This window comes from Anolis sagrei, chromosome 13 (genome assembly GCF_037176765.1).
Source record: "Anolis sagrei isolate rAnoSag1 chromosome 13, rAnoSag1.mat, whole genome shotgun sequence".
NCBI lineage: Eukaryota > Metazoa > Chordata > Lepidosauria > Squamata > Dactyloidae > Anolis > Anolis sagrei.
In genome coordinates this window covers 7016558-7034240 of record NC_090033.1, presented here as the reverse complement: position 1 = coordinate 7034240, position 17683 = coordinate 7016558, and the positions used below count along the sequence as shown (strand labels likewise).

Sequence of the window (17683 nt, the reverse complement as noted above, 5' to 3'; positions counted from 1 at the left end):
CTTCTGGGAATAGACCAATCAAAGGAAAGAATAAAGAAGATCGGCATTAGGGAAACACCAATCAAATGCGTCTCTGGGAAATTTCGCGAGATTCAGCGGGAGTATGCTTTCTTTTCCAAGATGGCGGCTGTGTGAGAGAAGGAAGCGGCGCTCGCTGAGAAAAAGCGGCAAATGGCGGCGAAGGAAGGATTGAGCGGCCCCGACGAGGCGACGGCAATGGAAACCGACCGCGAAGGCTTCGTCCTGCCCGGATTTGGGGACGCAGATGCCTTCGTGAAGGTAGTTTTGAGGGAGGAGAAGGCCCCAGCGGGAGAGCGCATGCGCGCGCTAAGCATGCCGGGAATTGTAGTTTTCAGGGAAGAATGCCCAATTCATGAATCTTAGGCCTCACTTAAAGGATTCTGGGAAGTGTAGTCCTCCAAAAGGACCTTTTCCTACCTATTATTTCCTTTTTATGTCTGCTGGGCTTGGGTTTTACCCCTCAAAGGGAATCTTTTTATTTTAATATTGAATTGAAATAAAATTTTGTTATTTTTGTTATTTTATATTGATTTATTTCAAATTAAATATATTAAATATACAGTAATTATATTGTGTTAGTGTAATCTCTGCTTATTAATTTTATATGCATTCTAATATATTTATTTTAATTTGTCTTAACTTATTTTCCCCATAGAGAATTATATTATGATCTTAATATAATACGTATCCATCAGTTAGTTTTATATTGAGTGTGTGATATAAATAATTATATTTTACATTCATTTATTTTTCCCCCATTTGGAGAGGAGGATTCTGGGAGGTGTAGGTCTGAAAAATGAACATTTCCTTTTTATTTTTATATTTTTAATAATTTATAATTTATTTTCCATACACACACACACAGTTTATATAATTATTCCCATTTTATACAAATTTTTCCATATGTATATATATAGTTTATTGTTCCCATTTATATATATCATACTCTAATTTCCACCATACATATATACCTATATATAATGTAATTTTCCCATTGTAATCATATTTTCCTCATAAATATATTTAATAATTTAATAATTTTGCATACACACACACACACACACACACACACATTGTTTATATAATTATTCCCATTTTATACAATTTCCCCCTCATATATATACATATAGCCATCTGAGGGCTGAGAAAAACGGTATATAAATAAAGTAAATAATATATATATTATTTTTCCCATTTCTATATATTATACTCTAATTTCCACCATGCATATATGTATGTATATATAATGTATTTTCCCATTTTATACATATTTTCCTCATATATATATATTTAATAATTTATCATTTATTTTCCATATATATACATACATATGGTTTATATAATTATTCTCATTTTATACGTTTTTCCCTCATATATATATATATATATATATATATATATATATAATTTATTTTTCCAATGTCTATATATTATACCCTAATTTCCACCATACATATGCTATATACTTATATATAATGTAATTTTCCCATTTTATTCATATTTTTGTCATATATATATATATATATATATATATATAATTTATAATTTATTTTCCATATATACACACAGATAGAGGTAGACATTGATAGATAGATAGAGGTAGAACTGGATAGATAGATGTAGAAATGGATAGATAGATAGATAGATAGAGGTAGAAATTGATTGATAGATAGAGGTAGAACTGGATAGATAGATGTAGAAATTGATAGATAGATAGATAGATAGATAGAGGTAGAACTGGATAGATAGAGGTAGAAATGGATAGATAGATAGAGGCTGAAATGGATAGATAGATAGATGTAGAAATTGATAGATAGATAGAGGTAGAACTGGATAGATAGATAGATAGAGGCTGAAATTGATAGATAGATAGAGGTAGAAGTTGATAGATAGATAGATAAATAGATAGAGGTAGAAATTGATAGATAGAGGTGGAACTGGATAGATAGATAATTGTAGGCTGAACTATCTACCTTGAGTTCCCAAGGCTTCCTTTCCTGACGGTTGTCCTGCCCTTGCTTCCCAGCATGCCCTGGGCTCTGTGGTCTCTGTCACCAAGGCCTCCAATGGCCTCCCACAGCCGGGAGACGAGTACGACTTCTACCGCAGCTTTCCTGGCTTCCAGGCCTATTGTGAGACGCAAGGAGACCGGCTTCTCCAATGGTGAGTCTTGCATCGAATGTTGGAAGGGACCTCCAAAGGCCATCCAGTCCAACCCTATTCTTCTGCCAGGCAGGGGGCACCTTCCAAGCCCTCCTGACAGATGGCTATCCAGCCTCTCAGACATTGGAAGCTTCATAAGGCTATAGAAAATTGGAATCCTGGAGAAAGCAAACCTGCTTCCTCCTCCTTAGGACCTTCTTCCCAATATGTAGACATGACTCTTACGAAGCTGTATTCTGTACCATTTCCCAGCATGAGCAAAGTGATGCAGTATCACGGCTGCCGAAGTCACCTCCGGGACCGGAGCACCGTGACGGAGCTGGAGGACAAGTTCGACCTGCTGGTGGATGCCAACGACGCCATTTTGGAGCGCGTGGTGAGTGCGATCGCCCTGTATAAGTTGGAGGGCTTGGGTGGCAGGAGGGGGCTGGACTGGATGGCCTTTGGGGGTCCCTTCCGACTGTATGGCTTCATAATTGCAGGGCACGCTCTTGGATGAAGCGGCCGGCGTGAACAAGAACCAGCAGCCGGTCCTGCCTTTGGGTTTGCAGCCTCCCAAGACCATCGTTTCCAGCTGGAACCGCAAGGTGAACCTCCTCTTCCTTCTGTTTACATATTATGTGGGAGTGATGTTGTGCTAACGCCCATGTCTCCTCCCAGCAGAGCAGCGAGGCTAGCAAGCGGTCCCGGCCCGAAACCTTCCGCCTTCTCCACGCCAGGAACATCCTGCGCCCGCAGCTCAGGTTCCGGGAGAAAGTGGACAACTCCAACACCCCCTTCGTCCCCAAACTCTTCGTCAAACCCAACGCCATGAAGCCGCTGCCAGAAGGTGACCGAACGAGGGTCAGAAAGGGGCCTGGCTATGGCGGAAGGACAGGGCTTCCGGGAGCAGTTGTGGCCATCTGTCCTCCTGACTCTCACTAGAATTTGACTTTGTGGCAGATGAGAAACATGATATATTTGGAAAGTTACATTTGGGGGGGGGGGGTCCTGTGTCCCTAGCACCAGTAAATGTGGAAGGGAGTTTGGAGAGTTAGTTTTTATATTATTATTATATTTTATCATATTATATTATTTTATTATGCTTTTATTTTATATTTTTCTTTTTTCTTTTATTATATATTTTATGTTTATATATACACAAACACACAAATACGTGTGTGTATATCTTTCTTGTATTATTGGCAGATGAGAAAGATTATATATTTGTAATGTTATGTATTACATATTTGCCCCTAACCCCCTATTATTATTATTATTATTATTATTATTATTATTCGGGAGTTATATTGAACAGATAATATATTATTATTATTATTATTATTTGGAAGTTATATTGAACAGATAAAGTATTACTGTTATTATTATTATGGAGTTGTATTACACAGATTTATTATTATTATTATTATTATTATTTGGAAGCTACATTGTAAAGATAAAGTATTATTGTTTTTATTTTATTATGTGATGCAGTATCACGGCTGCCGAAGTCACCTCCGGGACCGAAGCACCGTTTTAATTTACATTTTAATTTTAATTTTATTATATTTTTATGTTTTTTTATATATATCTTTTATTATTGGCAGATGAGAAACATTATACATTTGTAATGTTATATATCATATATTTGGCCCTTATTATTATTATTATTATTATTATTTGGAAGTTACATTGAACAGATAAAGTATTACTATTATTATTTGGGAGTTATGTACAGATAAAGTATTACTATTATTGTTATGGAGTTATATTACACAGATTTATTATTTGGAAGCTACATTGTAAAGATAAAGTATTATTTTTATTTTATTATGCTTTTATTTTACATTTTAATTTTATTATGTTTTTATTTTTATATATATCTTTTATTATTGGCAGATGAGAAACATTATATATTTGTAATGTTATATATTATATATTTGCCCATTATTATTATTATTTGGGAGTTATATTGTACAGATAATATTTTATTATTATTAGGAAGTGATATTGCACAAATAAAGTTTTACTATTATTATTTGGGAGTTATAATGTACAGATAATGTATTATTATTATTATTATTATTAGGACGTGATATTGCACAAATAAAGTTTTACTATTATTATTTGGGAGTTATATTGTACAGATAATGTATTATTATGATTATTATTAGGACGTGATATTGGACAAATAAAGTTTTACTATTATTATTTGGGAGTTATAATGTACAGGTAAAGCATTATTATTATTATTATTATTATTATTGCGTTTCCAATTATTAATGGCTTCACCTCATTTGAAGTTCTCTGTCCTGTGGATATTTAAGGATATTACGTTATTTTTGCGTAATTGGCATGCATATGGTAAAGCTGGTAATTGGCCAATATACTTCCAATATATTGAAACTGTTTACCTTTGGGCCCCCAGTTCTCTCGAAAAGCAGAAGGGAAAGGCAGGAGCGGCCCGAGGACCTGGACGTCCCTGCCGCTTTGGCCGACTTCCTCCACCAGCAAAGGACCCAACAAACCGAGCAAGACATGTAAGACGTGTATTAAAACGCTCACAAGAATGTCTTTGTTTACATGGTAGACATGATGAGTTGTTCTCCTACATCCAGGCTCAAACAATGATGGATCTGGACCAAACTTGGCACAGATACTCAATATACCCAAATGCAAGCACTGGTGGAGTTTGGGGAAAAGAGACCTTGACATTTGGGAGTTGTAGTTTCTGGGATTTATAGTTCACCTTCAATCAAAGAGCATTCCGAACCCCACCAGCGATGGAATTGAACCAAACTTGGCACACGGAACTGCCATGACCAGGAGAAAATACTGGAAGGGTTTGGTGGGCATTGACCTTGACTTTGGGAGATGTAGTTCTCCTACATCCAAACTCAAACAATGACGGATCTGGACCAAACTTGGCATGAATACTCAATATGTCCAAATGTGAACACTGCTGGAGTTTGGGGAAAAGTAGAGGATTCTGGGGCTTGCAATCCTATAATTTTTGTATTCTGTTCCTTACTGTTTATTTAGGTTCGCTCACCCGTACCAGTATGAACTGGAACACTTTTCGCTGCCTGAGGAGTTTCTTGGAAAACCGCAAATCCAGGCGAGTTCTCTGTGCAAATTTCAGTGCCTTTGCAGCATCTCAAACCAGTGCTTGGTGGAGATATAAAACCTGCCTTCCTTCTTATTGCCTCCACCAGATGTTCAGAGCGGTGGGCGAAACTCCCTGCCACTTCATCTCCACTTTGGAAGGGTTGGTGGAGCTCAACGAGAAGCTTCGGGCGTGCAAGGAGTTCGCCTTGGACTTGGAGGTACGGGTTAGGGTTGCAGAACTGCTCTTATCTCTGTGACGCAGACAAGAGTTCTTTCTCCCACCCTGGACATCCACAACTCCCAAATGGCAAAATCAGGAAGCAGACAGGCTTTAAAGCTGCAAGGCTATTCAGTGCTAGTCAAGGTGCCTCAAGCAGACAAGAGTTCTTTCTCTCACCCTGGACATCATTCCACAGATATATAAACCCAATTTTCCTAGTTTCCAACAGACCTCACTACCTCTGAGGCTGCCTGATATAGATGTGGGCGAAAGGTCAGGAGAGAATGCTTCTGGAACATGGCCAGACTGCCCGGAAAACTCACAGCAACCCACTCAATCATAAGGTTAATCTCAGAGAAGGGTGACCTGATTGAATGGGTTGCATTCAAGTATTTCCTTCTCATTCTTCCCCCCTGGAATAGCACCATTCCTACCGGAGTTTCCTGGGCTTGACGTGCCTCATGCAGATCTCCACCCGGACGGAGGATTTCATCCTCGACGCTCTGGAGCTGCGCGGAGATTTGTACGTCTTGAACGAGACCTTCACCGATCCTGGTATCGTCAAGGTGAAGGAATATTGGGGGGGTTCAAAGGGGAGGCTGAAGGAAAAAAGAGTTTCAAGGAGACCCAAATAGTTGCCTGTCTCCTGGTCGATATTCAGGCCTTGCTTCTCTCCTCTTTGTGGCAGGTCCTCCACGGGGCCGATTCCGACGTGGAGTGGCTCCAAAGGGACTTTGGCCTCTACTTGGTGAACGTCTTCGACACCCACCAAGCGGCCCGGCAGCTCGGCCTCGGGCGGCATTCGCTGGACCACCTGCTCAAGCTGTATTGCAATGTGGACGCCAACAAGCAGTACCAGCTGGCCGACTGGAGGATACGGTACTCATAAATAGTAATAATAATAATGACATACTGTGTTTTGTGTCAGTAAAATAATAATAATAATAATAATAATAATAATAATAATAATAATATATTATTGTCATATTGTGTCAGTAAAATAATAATGACATACTGTGTTTTTATGTCAGTAAAGTAATAATAATAATATATTGTCATATTGTGTAAGTAAAATAATAATAGTAATAATAATAATAATAATAATAATAATAATAATCCAGTACAACAGCCAGCAGAGTGATCTTGTCTGCTGTGGACTCATCTTGTTGTGTTTCAAATAATAATAATAATAATAATAATAATAATATATTATTGTCATATTGTGTCAGTAAAATAATAATAATAATAATCCAATACAACAGTCTGCTGTGGACTCATCTTGTTGTATTTCTAGTAATAATAATAATAATAATAATAATGAGTTGGAAGGAACCACATGGGCCATGCATTCCGACCCCCTGCTATAATGCTAGTGATGACAATAATATGATAAGAAAAATATCATAATATAATAATGATATAATAAAATTAATAATGTAATAATAATAGAATCATAGAGTTGGAAGAAACCTTGTGTGCTATGTAGTCCAACTGGCTGCTGTCATGATAATAATAATAATTTAATAATTATAATATAATGTATAGTAAAAGTAATAAATTAATAATACTACTAATAATAGAATTACAGAATTGGAAGAGCCCACATCGGCCAACCAGTTTGACCCCCTGCTGTAATGATAATAATAATACTTTAATAATAATAATAATAATATAGTACTAATGTAATAATAATAGTAATATTGGAATCATAGAGTTGGAAGAGCCCACACTGGCCAACCAGTCCAATCCCTTGCTGTACTGATAATGATAATATTAATTTAATAATACAAATAATAATATAGTGATAGTAATAATTTAATAGTTTAATAGGAGGAGTAATAGGCACAGAACTTGGAAACATTTCCTTTATTTGGCCTGTTTTTATGTGCCTTCGATTCAACTCCGGGCCTGGTCTGAGCTGTGTTTACGATGCTCTCAATCTCAATCTCAGGCCGTTGCCAGAGGAAATGCTCAACTACGCCCGCGACGACACTCACTATTTGTTGTACATCTACGACCGGGTGCGAACGGAGCTCTGGGAGCGAGGCAACGAGATGCCGGCGCAGCTCCAGGTGGTTTGGCAGCGGAGCAGAGACATCTGCCTGAAGGTAAATACAAAAGGGACACTGGCTCAGGGCAGGAGGTCCCAGGGACGGGAATGGCCCCGCTGCCGTTGCCTTTGGCGCCTTCCCATCCGTTGCCTTCTCTCTCTCTTGAAGAAATACCTGAAGCCCATCTTCACCGAAAACTCCTACCTGGAGCTCTACCGCAAGCAGAAGAAGCACCTCAACACCCAGCAAATGACGGCCTTCAAGCTGCTCTTCGCCTGGAGGGACAAGATGGCGCGCCAAGAGGACGAGAGCACCGGGTGAGTCAGGAAGGCATCATCATTAGTAGTAGTAGTAGTAGTAGTGTAGTATTACACTGTGTAACATGATAATTTAGGCTGAAGAAGCCCTCCCTTGGCTTATACTCGAGTCAAAGTTATTTATCATTTTACTCTGTTATTATTATTTTCATTATTATTATTACATTTATTCTTTTATGCTATTATTATATTTATTATTGTACTCTAATTATTATTACATTTATTATTTTACTCTAATTATTATTACATTTAATATTTTTCTCTTAATATTATTATTACATTTATTATTTTACTCTTATCACATTTATTATTTTACTCTTATCACATTTATTATTTTACTCTTATTACATTTATTATTTTTATTATTAATCTTTTGCTCGTATTATTACATTTATTTTACTCTTTATTATTGTTATTATATTTATTTTACCCTTATTATTATTACATTTATTATTTTGCTCTTATTACATTTATTATTTTATTTTTAATATTATTACATTTATTATTTTGCTCTCATTATTATTACATGTATTATTTTACTCTTATTATTATTACATTTATTATTCTGCTCTTATTATTACATTTATTATTTTACTCTTAATATTATTATTATATTTATTATTTTGCTCTCATACTTATTACATGTATTATTTTACTGAATATTATTATTACATTTATTACTTTTCTCTTTTTATTATTACGTTTATTATTTTTCTCTGAATATTATTATTACATGTATTTATTATTATTAGTATTATTATTAGAGTTTAGCGACAACACCTCCCATGGTCCTCCAATGGGATCATATGGTCCGTTTCCAAGATGTGCTCAATAAAAGGAGAATCCAATAATAAATAAAATATATTATTATTACTATTAGTATTAGAGAGAATACCTCCTAATGGGATCCTATACTCGGCTTCCAATGAAAGGTGAGCATCGAGTGGCAGTTTCAAAGCTCGAATGCCATTTCTGGTTTGGAGCATCACAATCCAAGCAGGATATTGATGGATAGAGAAAAATATTATGACTAATGTTTAATTATTTTTACTTTCTGGGCAGGTACGTGCTGCCAAACCACATGCTGCTGAAGATATCCGAGGAGCTTCCCAAGTAAGTCAGGCTCATCCTCCTCGTGAAGGGTGTTGTCTAGGGCTGCCGTTCGAGAATATCGGGAGATTTAATAGCGTGATACGGTTGTCGTCTTACTCAACGACAGACTCCATCTTCTTTCCTAGGGAGCCGCAGGGGATCATTGCCTGTTGCAACCCGGTTCCGCCTCTGGTCCGACAGCAGATCAACGAGATGCACCTCCTGATCCAGCAGGCCAGGGAGATGCCGCTCTTAAAGGTACGGAGCTCCTTGAAAGCCAGCTGGGAAAGGGAAAATGTCATTTTAGGAGACAGCTTCATCCTCTCCATGTTTTCTTTCTCCCGTCCATTTCCAGTCCGAAGTCACCATTGCCGCAAAAAGGAAAGGGCCTCTACGGCAAGCCGAGGTAGGCTGCGGCCACAGCCACAATATTATATATATATATTTATATATATATATATTATTGGTGGATTCTAAGTCCCAATCTTCTTTGCTTTTGGCAGAAACCCGAGAACCACCTCTTTGGCCCCCACGATGTGTCCCACCTTCCTCCGGACGAGAAAAATGACCACTCAGATCAAAGTAATTCGCCGGTTTTTTTGGGGAGTGGGAAATGTATTATTATTATTATTATTATTATTATTATTATTATTATTGCACATCTTCCATGACATGGTTCCCAGAAAAGAAAGAATCGAAGTGGTGCAAATAGGTAGTTATAATAATAATGATAATAATATAGCATTATATAATATTAATTTATTATTATTATTATTATTATTATTATTGTTGCCCATCTTCCATGTCAAGGTTCCCAGGAAAGGGAGAATTGAAAATGGTTCAAATAGGTAGTAATAATGAATATAACAATATAAAAAGGTAAAGGTTGTCCCCTGACATTAAGTCCAGTCATGTCTGACTCTGGGATGTGGTGCTCATCTCCATTTCTAAGCCAAAGAGCCGGCGTTGTCCATAGACACCTCCAGGGTCATATGGCCAGCATGACCGCATGGAGTGCCGTTACCTTCCCGCCAGAGCGGTACCTATTGATCTACTCACATTTGCATGTTTTCGAACTGCTAGGTTGGCAGATGCTAGGGCTGACAGCAGAAGCTCACGCTGCTCCCTGGAATCGAACCTGCAACCTTTTGGTCAACAAGCTCAGCAGCTCAGTGCTTTAACCCACTGCGCCACCGGGCCCCCTGATAACAATATAGTATGATATAATAATAATAATATATTAATAATAATATTAATATTATTGCCCATCTTCTATGTCAAGGTTCCCAGGAAAGAGAGAATCAAAATGGTTCAAATAGGTAGTAATAATAATGATAATAATAATAATATAATATTATATAATAATAATAATATATTGCCCATCTTTCATGTCAAGGTTCCCAGGAAAGAAAGAATCAAAATGGTGCCAATATAATAATGATAATAATAATAATAATAATATATTATTATTATTATTATTATTATTATTATATAAAATATAATTGTATCTAATAATAATAATAATAATAATTTATTATTATTCTTATTATTATTGCCTATCTTCCATGTCAAGGTTCCCAGGAAAGAAAGAATCAAAATGGTGCAAATAGTTAGTAATAATAATAATAATAACAATTATATTATTATTATTATTATTATTATTATTATTATTTCACATCTTCCATGTTAAGGTTCCCAGGAAAGAAATTTATTATTATTATTATTATTATTATTATTATTATTATTATTTATACCCCACTTTATCTCCCCAAAGGGGACTCTAAATGGTGCCGATAGCTGTTGTGATGAAATAATAATAATAATAATAGTAATTTGATAAATTAAATGGACTTGTATTGATTTTTCCTTCCTGCAGAATCTGGACCAGCCCTGGAGCATTCGAGGCTCTTTTCGGAGACCGAGGAGGACCATTTGGCGCCACCGCCTTCCTGCCTCCTTTGGAAAGCCAGCATCAGCATCTTCAATGTACGTCTTCCTTAATTACGTATCTGAGTGTTTATAAATCATAATTCATAAATCAACAAGAGACTGGAAGGGCCCTAAATGGATTTATTAACTGGTTCCAGTGGCATATTAATTTTCCTTACGTTTTCCTAGGAACCGGAAGAGAGCGAAGTGGAGGATGGAGAGTTAAGCATCGCGCAGCAGAAAGCCCGGCGCATCATGGAGTCCTTTGAGAACCCCTTCCGAATGGTAAGGAAGGCCCGCCTTTCTATCTGGGATCAATATGTAAAGATGGCAACAGGTTTATCCTTCTTTCCTTCTCTCTCTCTTTTTCTATCTCTCCTTCTCTCATATCTCCATTCGAGGCAATTAGGCTTTTCGGTTGTTAGACTGATATACCAAGTTATCTTTTTTGAACTGTGAGGAACCAAGATATATATGCCAAAGCTCAAAATATATAGCAGATCTTATATATAGCCAAGTTTGGTCCAGATCTATCAGTGCTTGGGTTCTCAATGTATATGTATGTATGTATGTATGTATACACACACATGGCCCCTATATTTTCAAATATTTTTTCTTTTCCTTCCTTCAGTATTTGCCTCCGGAAGAGAACGCCGCTCACGTCTCGCAGGCGGCGAAATCGGACCCATCGTCGAAAATCTACGAGGTAAGCCTCTCTCTCTGAAATCTGATTAAAGACAAAACTGGGGTGTCTCTGGTGGAGGAAACTCAGGAAAGAAACATTGGGGTGTCTCTGGTGGAAGAAACACATAGAAGAAACACTGGGGTGTCTGTGGTGGAGGATACTCAGGAAAGAAACACTGGGGTGTTTCTCGTGGAGGAAACTGATATACCTAGCTTGAAATCATTCCCCAAATGTGTTCCTTTTGCCTCCCTCTGAGGCTGAGAGAGCGTGACTTGCCTCAATGGGTGGGTCTCCCAAGTGCTGCTTTGGCCGATTGTTGGCATGTCCGCCTTTTGTTCTCTTCCAGATCAGCAACCGGTGGAAGCTGCAGAGCCAGGCCCAGCTTCAGGCGGCAGCAAAGAAGGGGTCTGCAAAGAGGAAGCTTCAGCAGACAGGTAAACAAAGCATCCTCCCAACTCTAACCCTAACCCTGAAATCCAAAATGGCCGCCTTATCCTCAAGGATAACTCTTTATGATGTTTAATGTCCTTCTTTTAGCCCCGCCAGCTGCAGCATCACACACCAAAAAGGAAAGCCAAGCCGAAACGGCGGACGTCTCTGTGCGGGAGATGGTTGTGGTGAGTGCTTCCTACCTCCAACAACTGGGCAGCCATGCATCTTCGGAGAGCTTCTGTTCAATCATTTCAAAGCTCCCTGCTTGGATGGTGATGGCATGATCGTCAGCATAGATGAAACTCTCTGTCCCTTCTGACAGTGGCTGATCATTTGTGTAAATATTAAACATTGATGGTACAAGCTGTATAAGAGCACCCAAAGCTGCTTGGGTGGTGATGGCACGATCATCAGCATAGATTAAACTCTCAGTCTCTTCTGGCAGTGTCTGATCATCTGGGTCAATGTTAAGCACTGATGGTACAAACTGTAATAGTCACTAAGAGCATCCAAAGCTTTGGAGAGTTTTTGTTCAACCATTTCAAAGCCCCCTTTTTGGGTGGTGATGGCATCATCGTCAGTGTAGATGAAACTTTGTCCCTTCTGGAAGTGGCCGGTCATTTGGGTCAATATTAAGCATTGATGGTGCAAACTTGTTTTCTCTGTAATAGGCAGTAAAGGCACCTAAAGCTTTGGAGAGCTTTTGTTCAGCTATTTCAAAGCTCTCTTTTTGGGTGGTGGTGGCACAATCGTCTGCATAGATGAAACTCTCTGTCCCTTCTGGCAGTGGCTGGTCATTTGGGTCAATGTTAAGCATTGATGGTACAAGCTGTGTAGATGAGAAACATTGATGGTGTAAGCTGTAATAGGCAGTAAGAGCACCTAAAGCTTCAGAGAGCAGCTATTTCAAAGCTCTCTTTTTGGGTGGTGGTGGCACGATCGTCCGCACAGATGAAATTCTCTGTCCCTTCTGGCAGTGGCTGCCAGAAGGGACAGCCACTGCCAGAAGGTTATTTGGGTCAATGTTAAGCATTGATGGTAGAAGCTGTAATAGTCAGTAAGAGCATCCAAAGCTTCAGAGAGCTTCTGTTCAACCATTTCAAAGTTCCCTGCTTGGGCGGTGGTGGCATGATCGTCAACGTAGATGAAAGTCTCTTTCTGTTCTGGCAGTGATTGGTCATTTGTGTAGATGAGAAACACTGATGGTACAAGCTGTCATAGGCAGTAAGAGCACCTAAAGGTTTGGAGAGTTTCTGTTCAGCTATTTCAAAGCTCCCTTCTTGGGTGGTGGCGGCATGATCGTCTGCATAGATGAAACTCTCTGTCCCTTCTGGCAGTGGCTGGTCATTTGGGTCAATGTTAAGCATTGATGTTGCAAGCTGTAATAGTCAGTAAGAGCATCCAAAGCTTCAGAGAGCTTCTGTTCAACCATTTCAAAGGTCCCTGCTTGGGCGGTGGTGGCATGATCGTCAGCATAGATGAAACACTGAAGTAAATATGAAGGACTTTGACCATATAATAGGCAGTAAGAGCACCTAAAGCTTCAGAGAGTTTCTGTTCAGCTATTTCAAAGCTCCCTTCTTGGGTGGTGGTGGCATGATCATCTGCATAGATGAAACTCTCTGTCCCTTCTGGCAGTGGCTGGTCATTTGGGTCAATGTTAAGCATTGATGTTGCAAGCTGTAATAGTCAGTAAGAGCATCCAAAGCTTCAGAGAGCTTCTGTTCAACCATTTCAAAGGTCCCTGCTTGGGCGGTGGTGGCATGATCGTCAGCATAGATGAAACACTCTGAAGTAAATATGAAAGACTTTGACCATATAATAGGCAGTAAGAGCACCTAAAGCTTCAGAGAGCTTCTGTTCAACCATTTCAAAGCTCCCTTCTTGGGTGGTGGTGGCACAATCGTCCGCATAGATTAAATTCTCGGTCCCTTCTGACAGTGGCTGGTTATTTGGGTCAATATTAAGCATTGATGGTACAAGCTGTCATAGGCAGTAAGAGCACCTAAAGCTTCGGAGAGCTTCTATTCAAGCATTTCAAAGCTCCCTTCTTGGGTGGTGGTGACACGATCGTCAGCGTAGATTAAACGCTTTGTCCCTTCAGGCGATGTATTATATTTTTTTCCATAGATGGAGCGAAAGAAAGAGGTGCCGGGAAGCGATGCCGGGGCGGAGAAGCCCAGGGAAGAGGCCAAAAAGCCGAAAGGGTCCCCTCAGGCGAGGGAAGCCGACGGGGAAAAAAAGGACTCCCCAAAGCCCTTCACGCCCTTCGACTACAGCAAGTCCGACCTCAAGATGTTCGCAGGTAGAGAACCAATGCAAAGTATGGTTCCCAGCTCTGAACTATTAGTCATGCAAGTTCCACACCATTGGAGAGAGTCAGCAACACTGGGGTGTCTGTGGTGGAGGAAACACATCTAATCTAGGAGGAAATGAAAACATTCCTTGGGTGGTGGGCAGGAGGGTGTTTGGGGAGGACATCAGCAATACATAACAACCTCCGTGTTTATTAGACATGCTTCCTCTTGGAATGATCCCCAATGTTTACCCCTTTCCTTCCAGGGAAAGGCAAGGCGAAGCCCTCATCACAGTTCGATCCTGCCAGACAGGCCCACGCTGGCAAGGTAAGCCTCCGCCGTCCAGAAGAGCGATCGCCACAGCCTATTTTGGGGAATTTAGCCTATATATCTCGATTATAACATGCGGAATTCATCCCTTTTCTCGGCAGAAGGGAGCCAGCAAAGCCCAACATCCGCCCGGAATGAAGAGCATGTCCTTCACGGCTGGGAAATCCAACAGGTCGGTCGAGTGGTCGGAATGGGAGACGTTTGGAAGAGTTCCTAGTCCGTGTGATAGATGCAGGATATGAATACGTAGCTATATGTGTCAACCTTACGAAAGTCAGAGCTTCCTTTATCTTGCTCCAAGGAGGTTTTGCCAGTTTCCTTCCTCTGAAACGGAGCCCAGGATGCCTTGGTGGCCTCCCATCCGGGTCCAAACCGGGTCTGGCCCTGCTTAGCAGCCAGGAAAATATTTTTTATTGTATTTTAATAATAACAGTGCTATAGAATGCTATAGTAATATAAGTAATAATACAGCAAAATAAATATAGGAAATAATATAGAAAAATACCATAATAATATAGTATTATAATAATATGATTAATAATAATATATCAAAATGAATATAGGATATAATATAGCAAAAATACCATAATAATATAATAATATTGTCGAAGGCTTTCATGGCCGGAATCACTGGGTTGTTGTAGGTTTTTCCGGGCTATATGGCCATGTTCTGGAGGCAATTTTTCTCCTGACGTTTCGCCTGCATCTATGGCAAGCATCCTCAGAGGTAGTGAGGTCTGTTGGAAGTAGGAAAAATGGGTTTATATATCTGTGGAATGACCAGGGTGAGACAAAGGACTCTTGTCTGCTGGGGCTAGCTGTGAATGTTTCAGCTGATCACCTTGATTAGCATTCAATGGCTTGGAAGAGCTTGGGGGGAATCCCTTGTTGAATGTGATTTCATGTGCCTGTTTGTTTCCCCTCTATTGTTTTGCTGTTGTGATTTTTGAGTCCTTTAATACATCTAGCCCCAGCAGACAAGAGTCCTTTGTCTCACCCTGGTCATTCCACAGATATATAAACCCATTTTTCCTACTTCCAACAGACCTCACTACCTCTGAGGATGCTTGCCATTGATGCAGGCGAAACGTCAGGAGAAAACTTGCCTCCAGAACATGGCCATATAGCCCGGAAAAACCTGCAACAACCCAATATAATAATAATATAGCAGAATAAATATAGGAAATAATGTGAAATCCTTTATTGTATCCATGACACATACAATAAAATTATATTTCTCTTTCTCTAGATATAATATATATATATATAATATAATATATATAATATAATATATATATTATAATATAATATATATAATATAATATTTATAATATAGGTATAATAATATATTGTGTGTGTGTATTGTATACACACCAGGTTTTTTATTTTACTGACACAGATAAAATAATAATAATAATAATGCCTGGTATATTTATATAAATACACACACACACACCGTATATACTCAAGTATAAGCTGACCCAAATATAAGCCGAGGCACTTAATTTTACCACAAAAAACTGGGAAAACAGTTTGGCTCGAGTATAAGCCGAGGGTGGGAAATGCAACAGATGCTGGTAAATTTCAAAGTAAAAAATAGATACCAATAAAATTACATTAATTGAGGCATCAGGAAGTGAAATGTATTTTAATAATAATAATCCTTTATTGTATCCATGGCACATACAACAAAATTATATTTCTATATTTCTTTCTCTCTAGATATAGTATGTGTGTGTGTGTGTGTGTGTGTGTATATATATATATTATATACACACCAGGTTTTCTTATTATTTTTATTTTACTGACACTAATAAAATAATAATAATAATAATAATATCTGGTGTATATGTATATATATACACACACATACTGATTTTGTGCTATGCTAATAATATAACATATTGTATGTATGTATATCTCGTAAGCCACTCTGAGTCCCCTTCGAGGTGAGAAGGGGACTTTAAATCTTCATATCATGTCTATTATTATTATTATTATTATTATTATTATTATTATTATTGAGTAGTATGGCATTGTTAGCCATTTTCTAGGGAGAAAGTAGGGAGAGAAAGGAAGCATCAATAAATTGGTTTCAATCTGGTAGAAATGCCAGTATCTTGGGTTGGGAAGCTGGAATCAACTCAAACCAGTAATAATAATAACAATAATAATCCTTTAATTCTTTTCTGCAGGGGTTTCCGGCACAACTGGCCCAGAAGATAATGCTGCTTAGAGGGATCGCCTTGGAGGAAGAATCAAGAAGCTCCTTGCTTTTAATCGAAGGGGATGCCATATTTGTGTACAGACACCAGTTTGGTTTTGTTGATGTTGTTTTTTTTAAAAAAAAAATACAAATTAAATTGCTTTTATTCCCCTTTTTAATTGCCTCAAGTGTTATTGACTTCCCTTCTTTTCTACTAGTTCTTCCTTTTTTAAGTTTTGATTTTCACTGTATCTAAAGGGGAAATAGAGCACCCGGTGGTGCAGTGGGTTAAACCGCTGAGCTGCTGAACTTGCTGACCAAAAGATCTCAGGTTCGAATCCAGGGAGCGGGGTGAGTTCCTGCTGTTAGCCCCAGCTTCTGTCAACCTAGCAGGAAGGTCATGCCGGCCACATGACCTTGGAGGTGTCTATGGACAATGCCAGCTCTTCGGCTTAGAAATGGAGATGAGCACTAACCCCCAGAGTTGGACACGACTGGACTTAATGTCAGGGGAAAACCTTTACCTTTACTTACTCCATTATTATTATTATTATTACATTTATTATTTAACTCTATTTATTATTACTTTTACTATAATGCTATAGAAATATAAGTAATAGTACAGCAAAATAAATATAGGAAATAATATAGAAAAATACCATATTAATACAGTATTATAATAATACAATTAGTAATAATATAACAAAATGAATATAGGAAATAATATAGCAAAAATACCATAATAATATAATACTATAGAAGTAATATAATGCCATAGATATGTGATTAATAATAATATAGCAGAATAAATATAGAAAATAATATGAAATGAATTAAATAGGATTAATAATAA

The 17683-nt window shown here is 38.2% G+C and overlaps 1 protein-coding gene across 2 annotated transcripts; it reads left to right on the top strand.

The window, feature by feature from the left end:
• Positions 1-90: 90 nt before the first annotated feature.
• EXOSC10 (exosome component 10) lies at positions 91-17009 on the top strand. Of its 2 annotated transcripts, none has more exons than XM_060758894.2 (25): positions 91-279; positions 2048-2184; positions 2437-2560; positions 2667-2771; positions 2848-3013; positions 4592-4703; positions 5206-5281; positions 5379-5489; positions 5914-6057; positions 6180-6370; positions 7443-7599; positions 7711-7859; positions 8922-8972; positions 9098-9209; positions 9307-9357; positions 9455-9533; positions 10828-10937; positions 11070-11165; positions 11512-11586; positions 11912-11999; positions 12103-12182; positions 14128-14302; positions 14560-14621; positions 14726-14796; positions 16820-17009. In XM_060758894.2, exons 1-25 carry the CDS (start codon positions 172-174, stop codon positions 16848-16850), a joined length of 2661 nt encoding a protein of 886 aa, XP_060614877.2. In that variant the 5' UTR covers positions 91-171; the 3' UTR covers positions 16851-17009. The 2 variants fall into 2 exon arrangements, with proteins under 2 accessions (XP_060614877.2, XP_060614876.2); XM_060758893.2 differs by having other exon boundaries at positions 2845-3013.
• Positions 17010-17683: the final 674 nt, after the last annotated feature.

Excerpts from the sequence above, each read along its gene's own strand:
- EXOSC10 (XM_060758893.2), top strand. The coding sequence starts at position 172 with ATGGCGGCGAAGGAAGGATTGAGCGGCCCCGACGAGGCGACGGCAATG. Across the intron at positions 4,704-5,205 it reads CAACAAACCGAGCAAGACAT|GTTCGCTCACCCGTACCAGT; the intron begins GTAAGACGTGTA and ends CTGTTTATTTAG. Across the intron at positions 7,860-8,921 it reads CAAGAGGACGAGAGCACCGG|GTACGTGCTGCCAAACCACA; the intron begins GTGAGTCAGGAA and ends CTTTCTGGGCAG.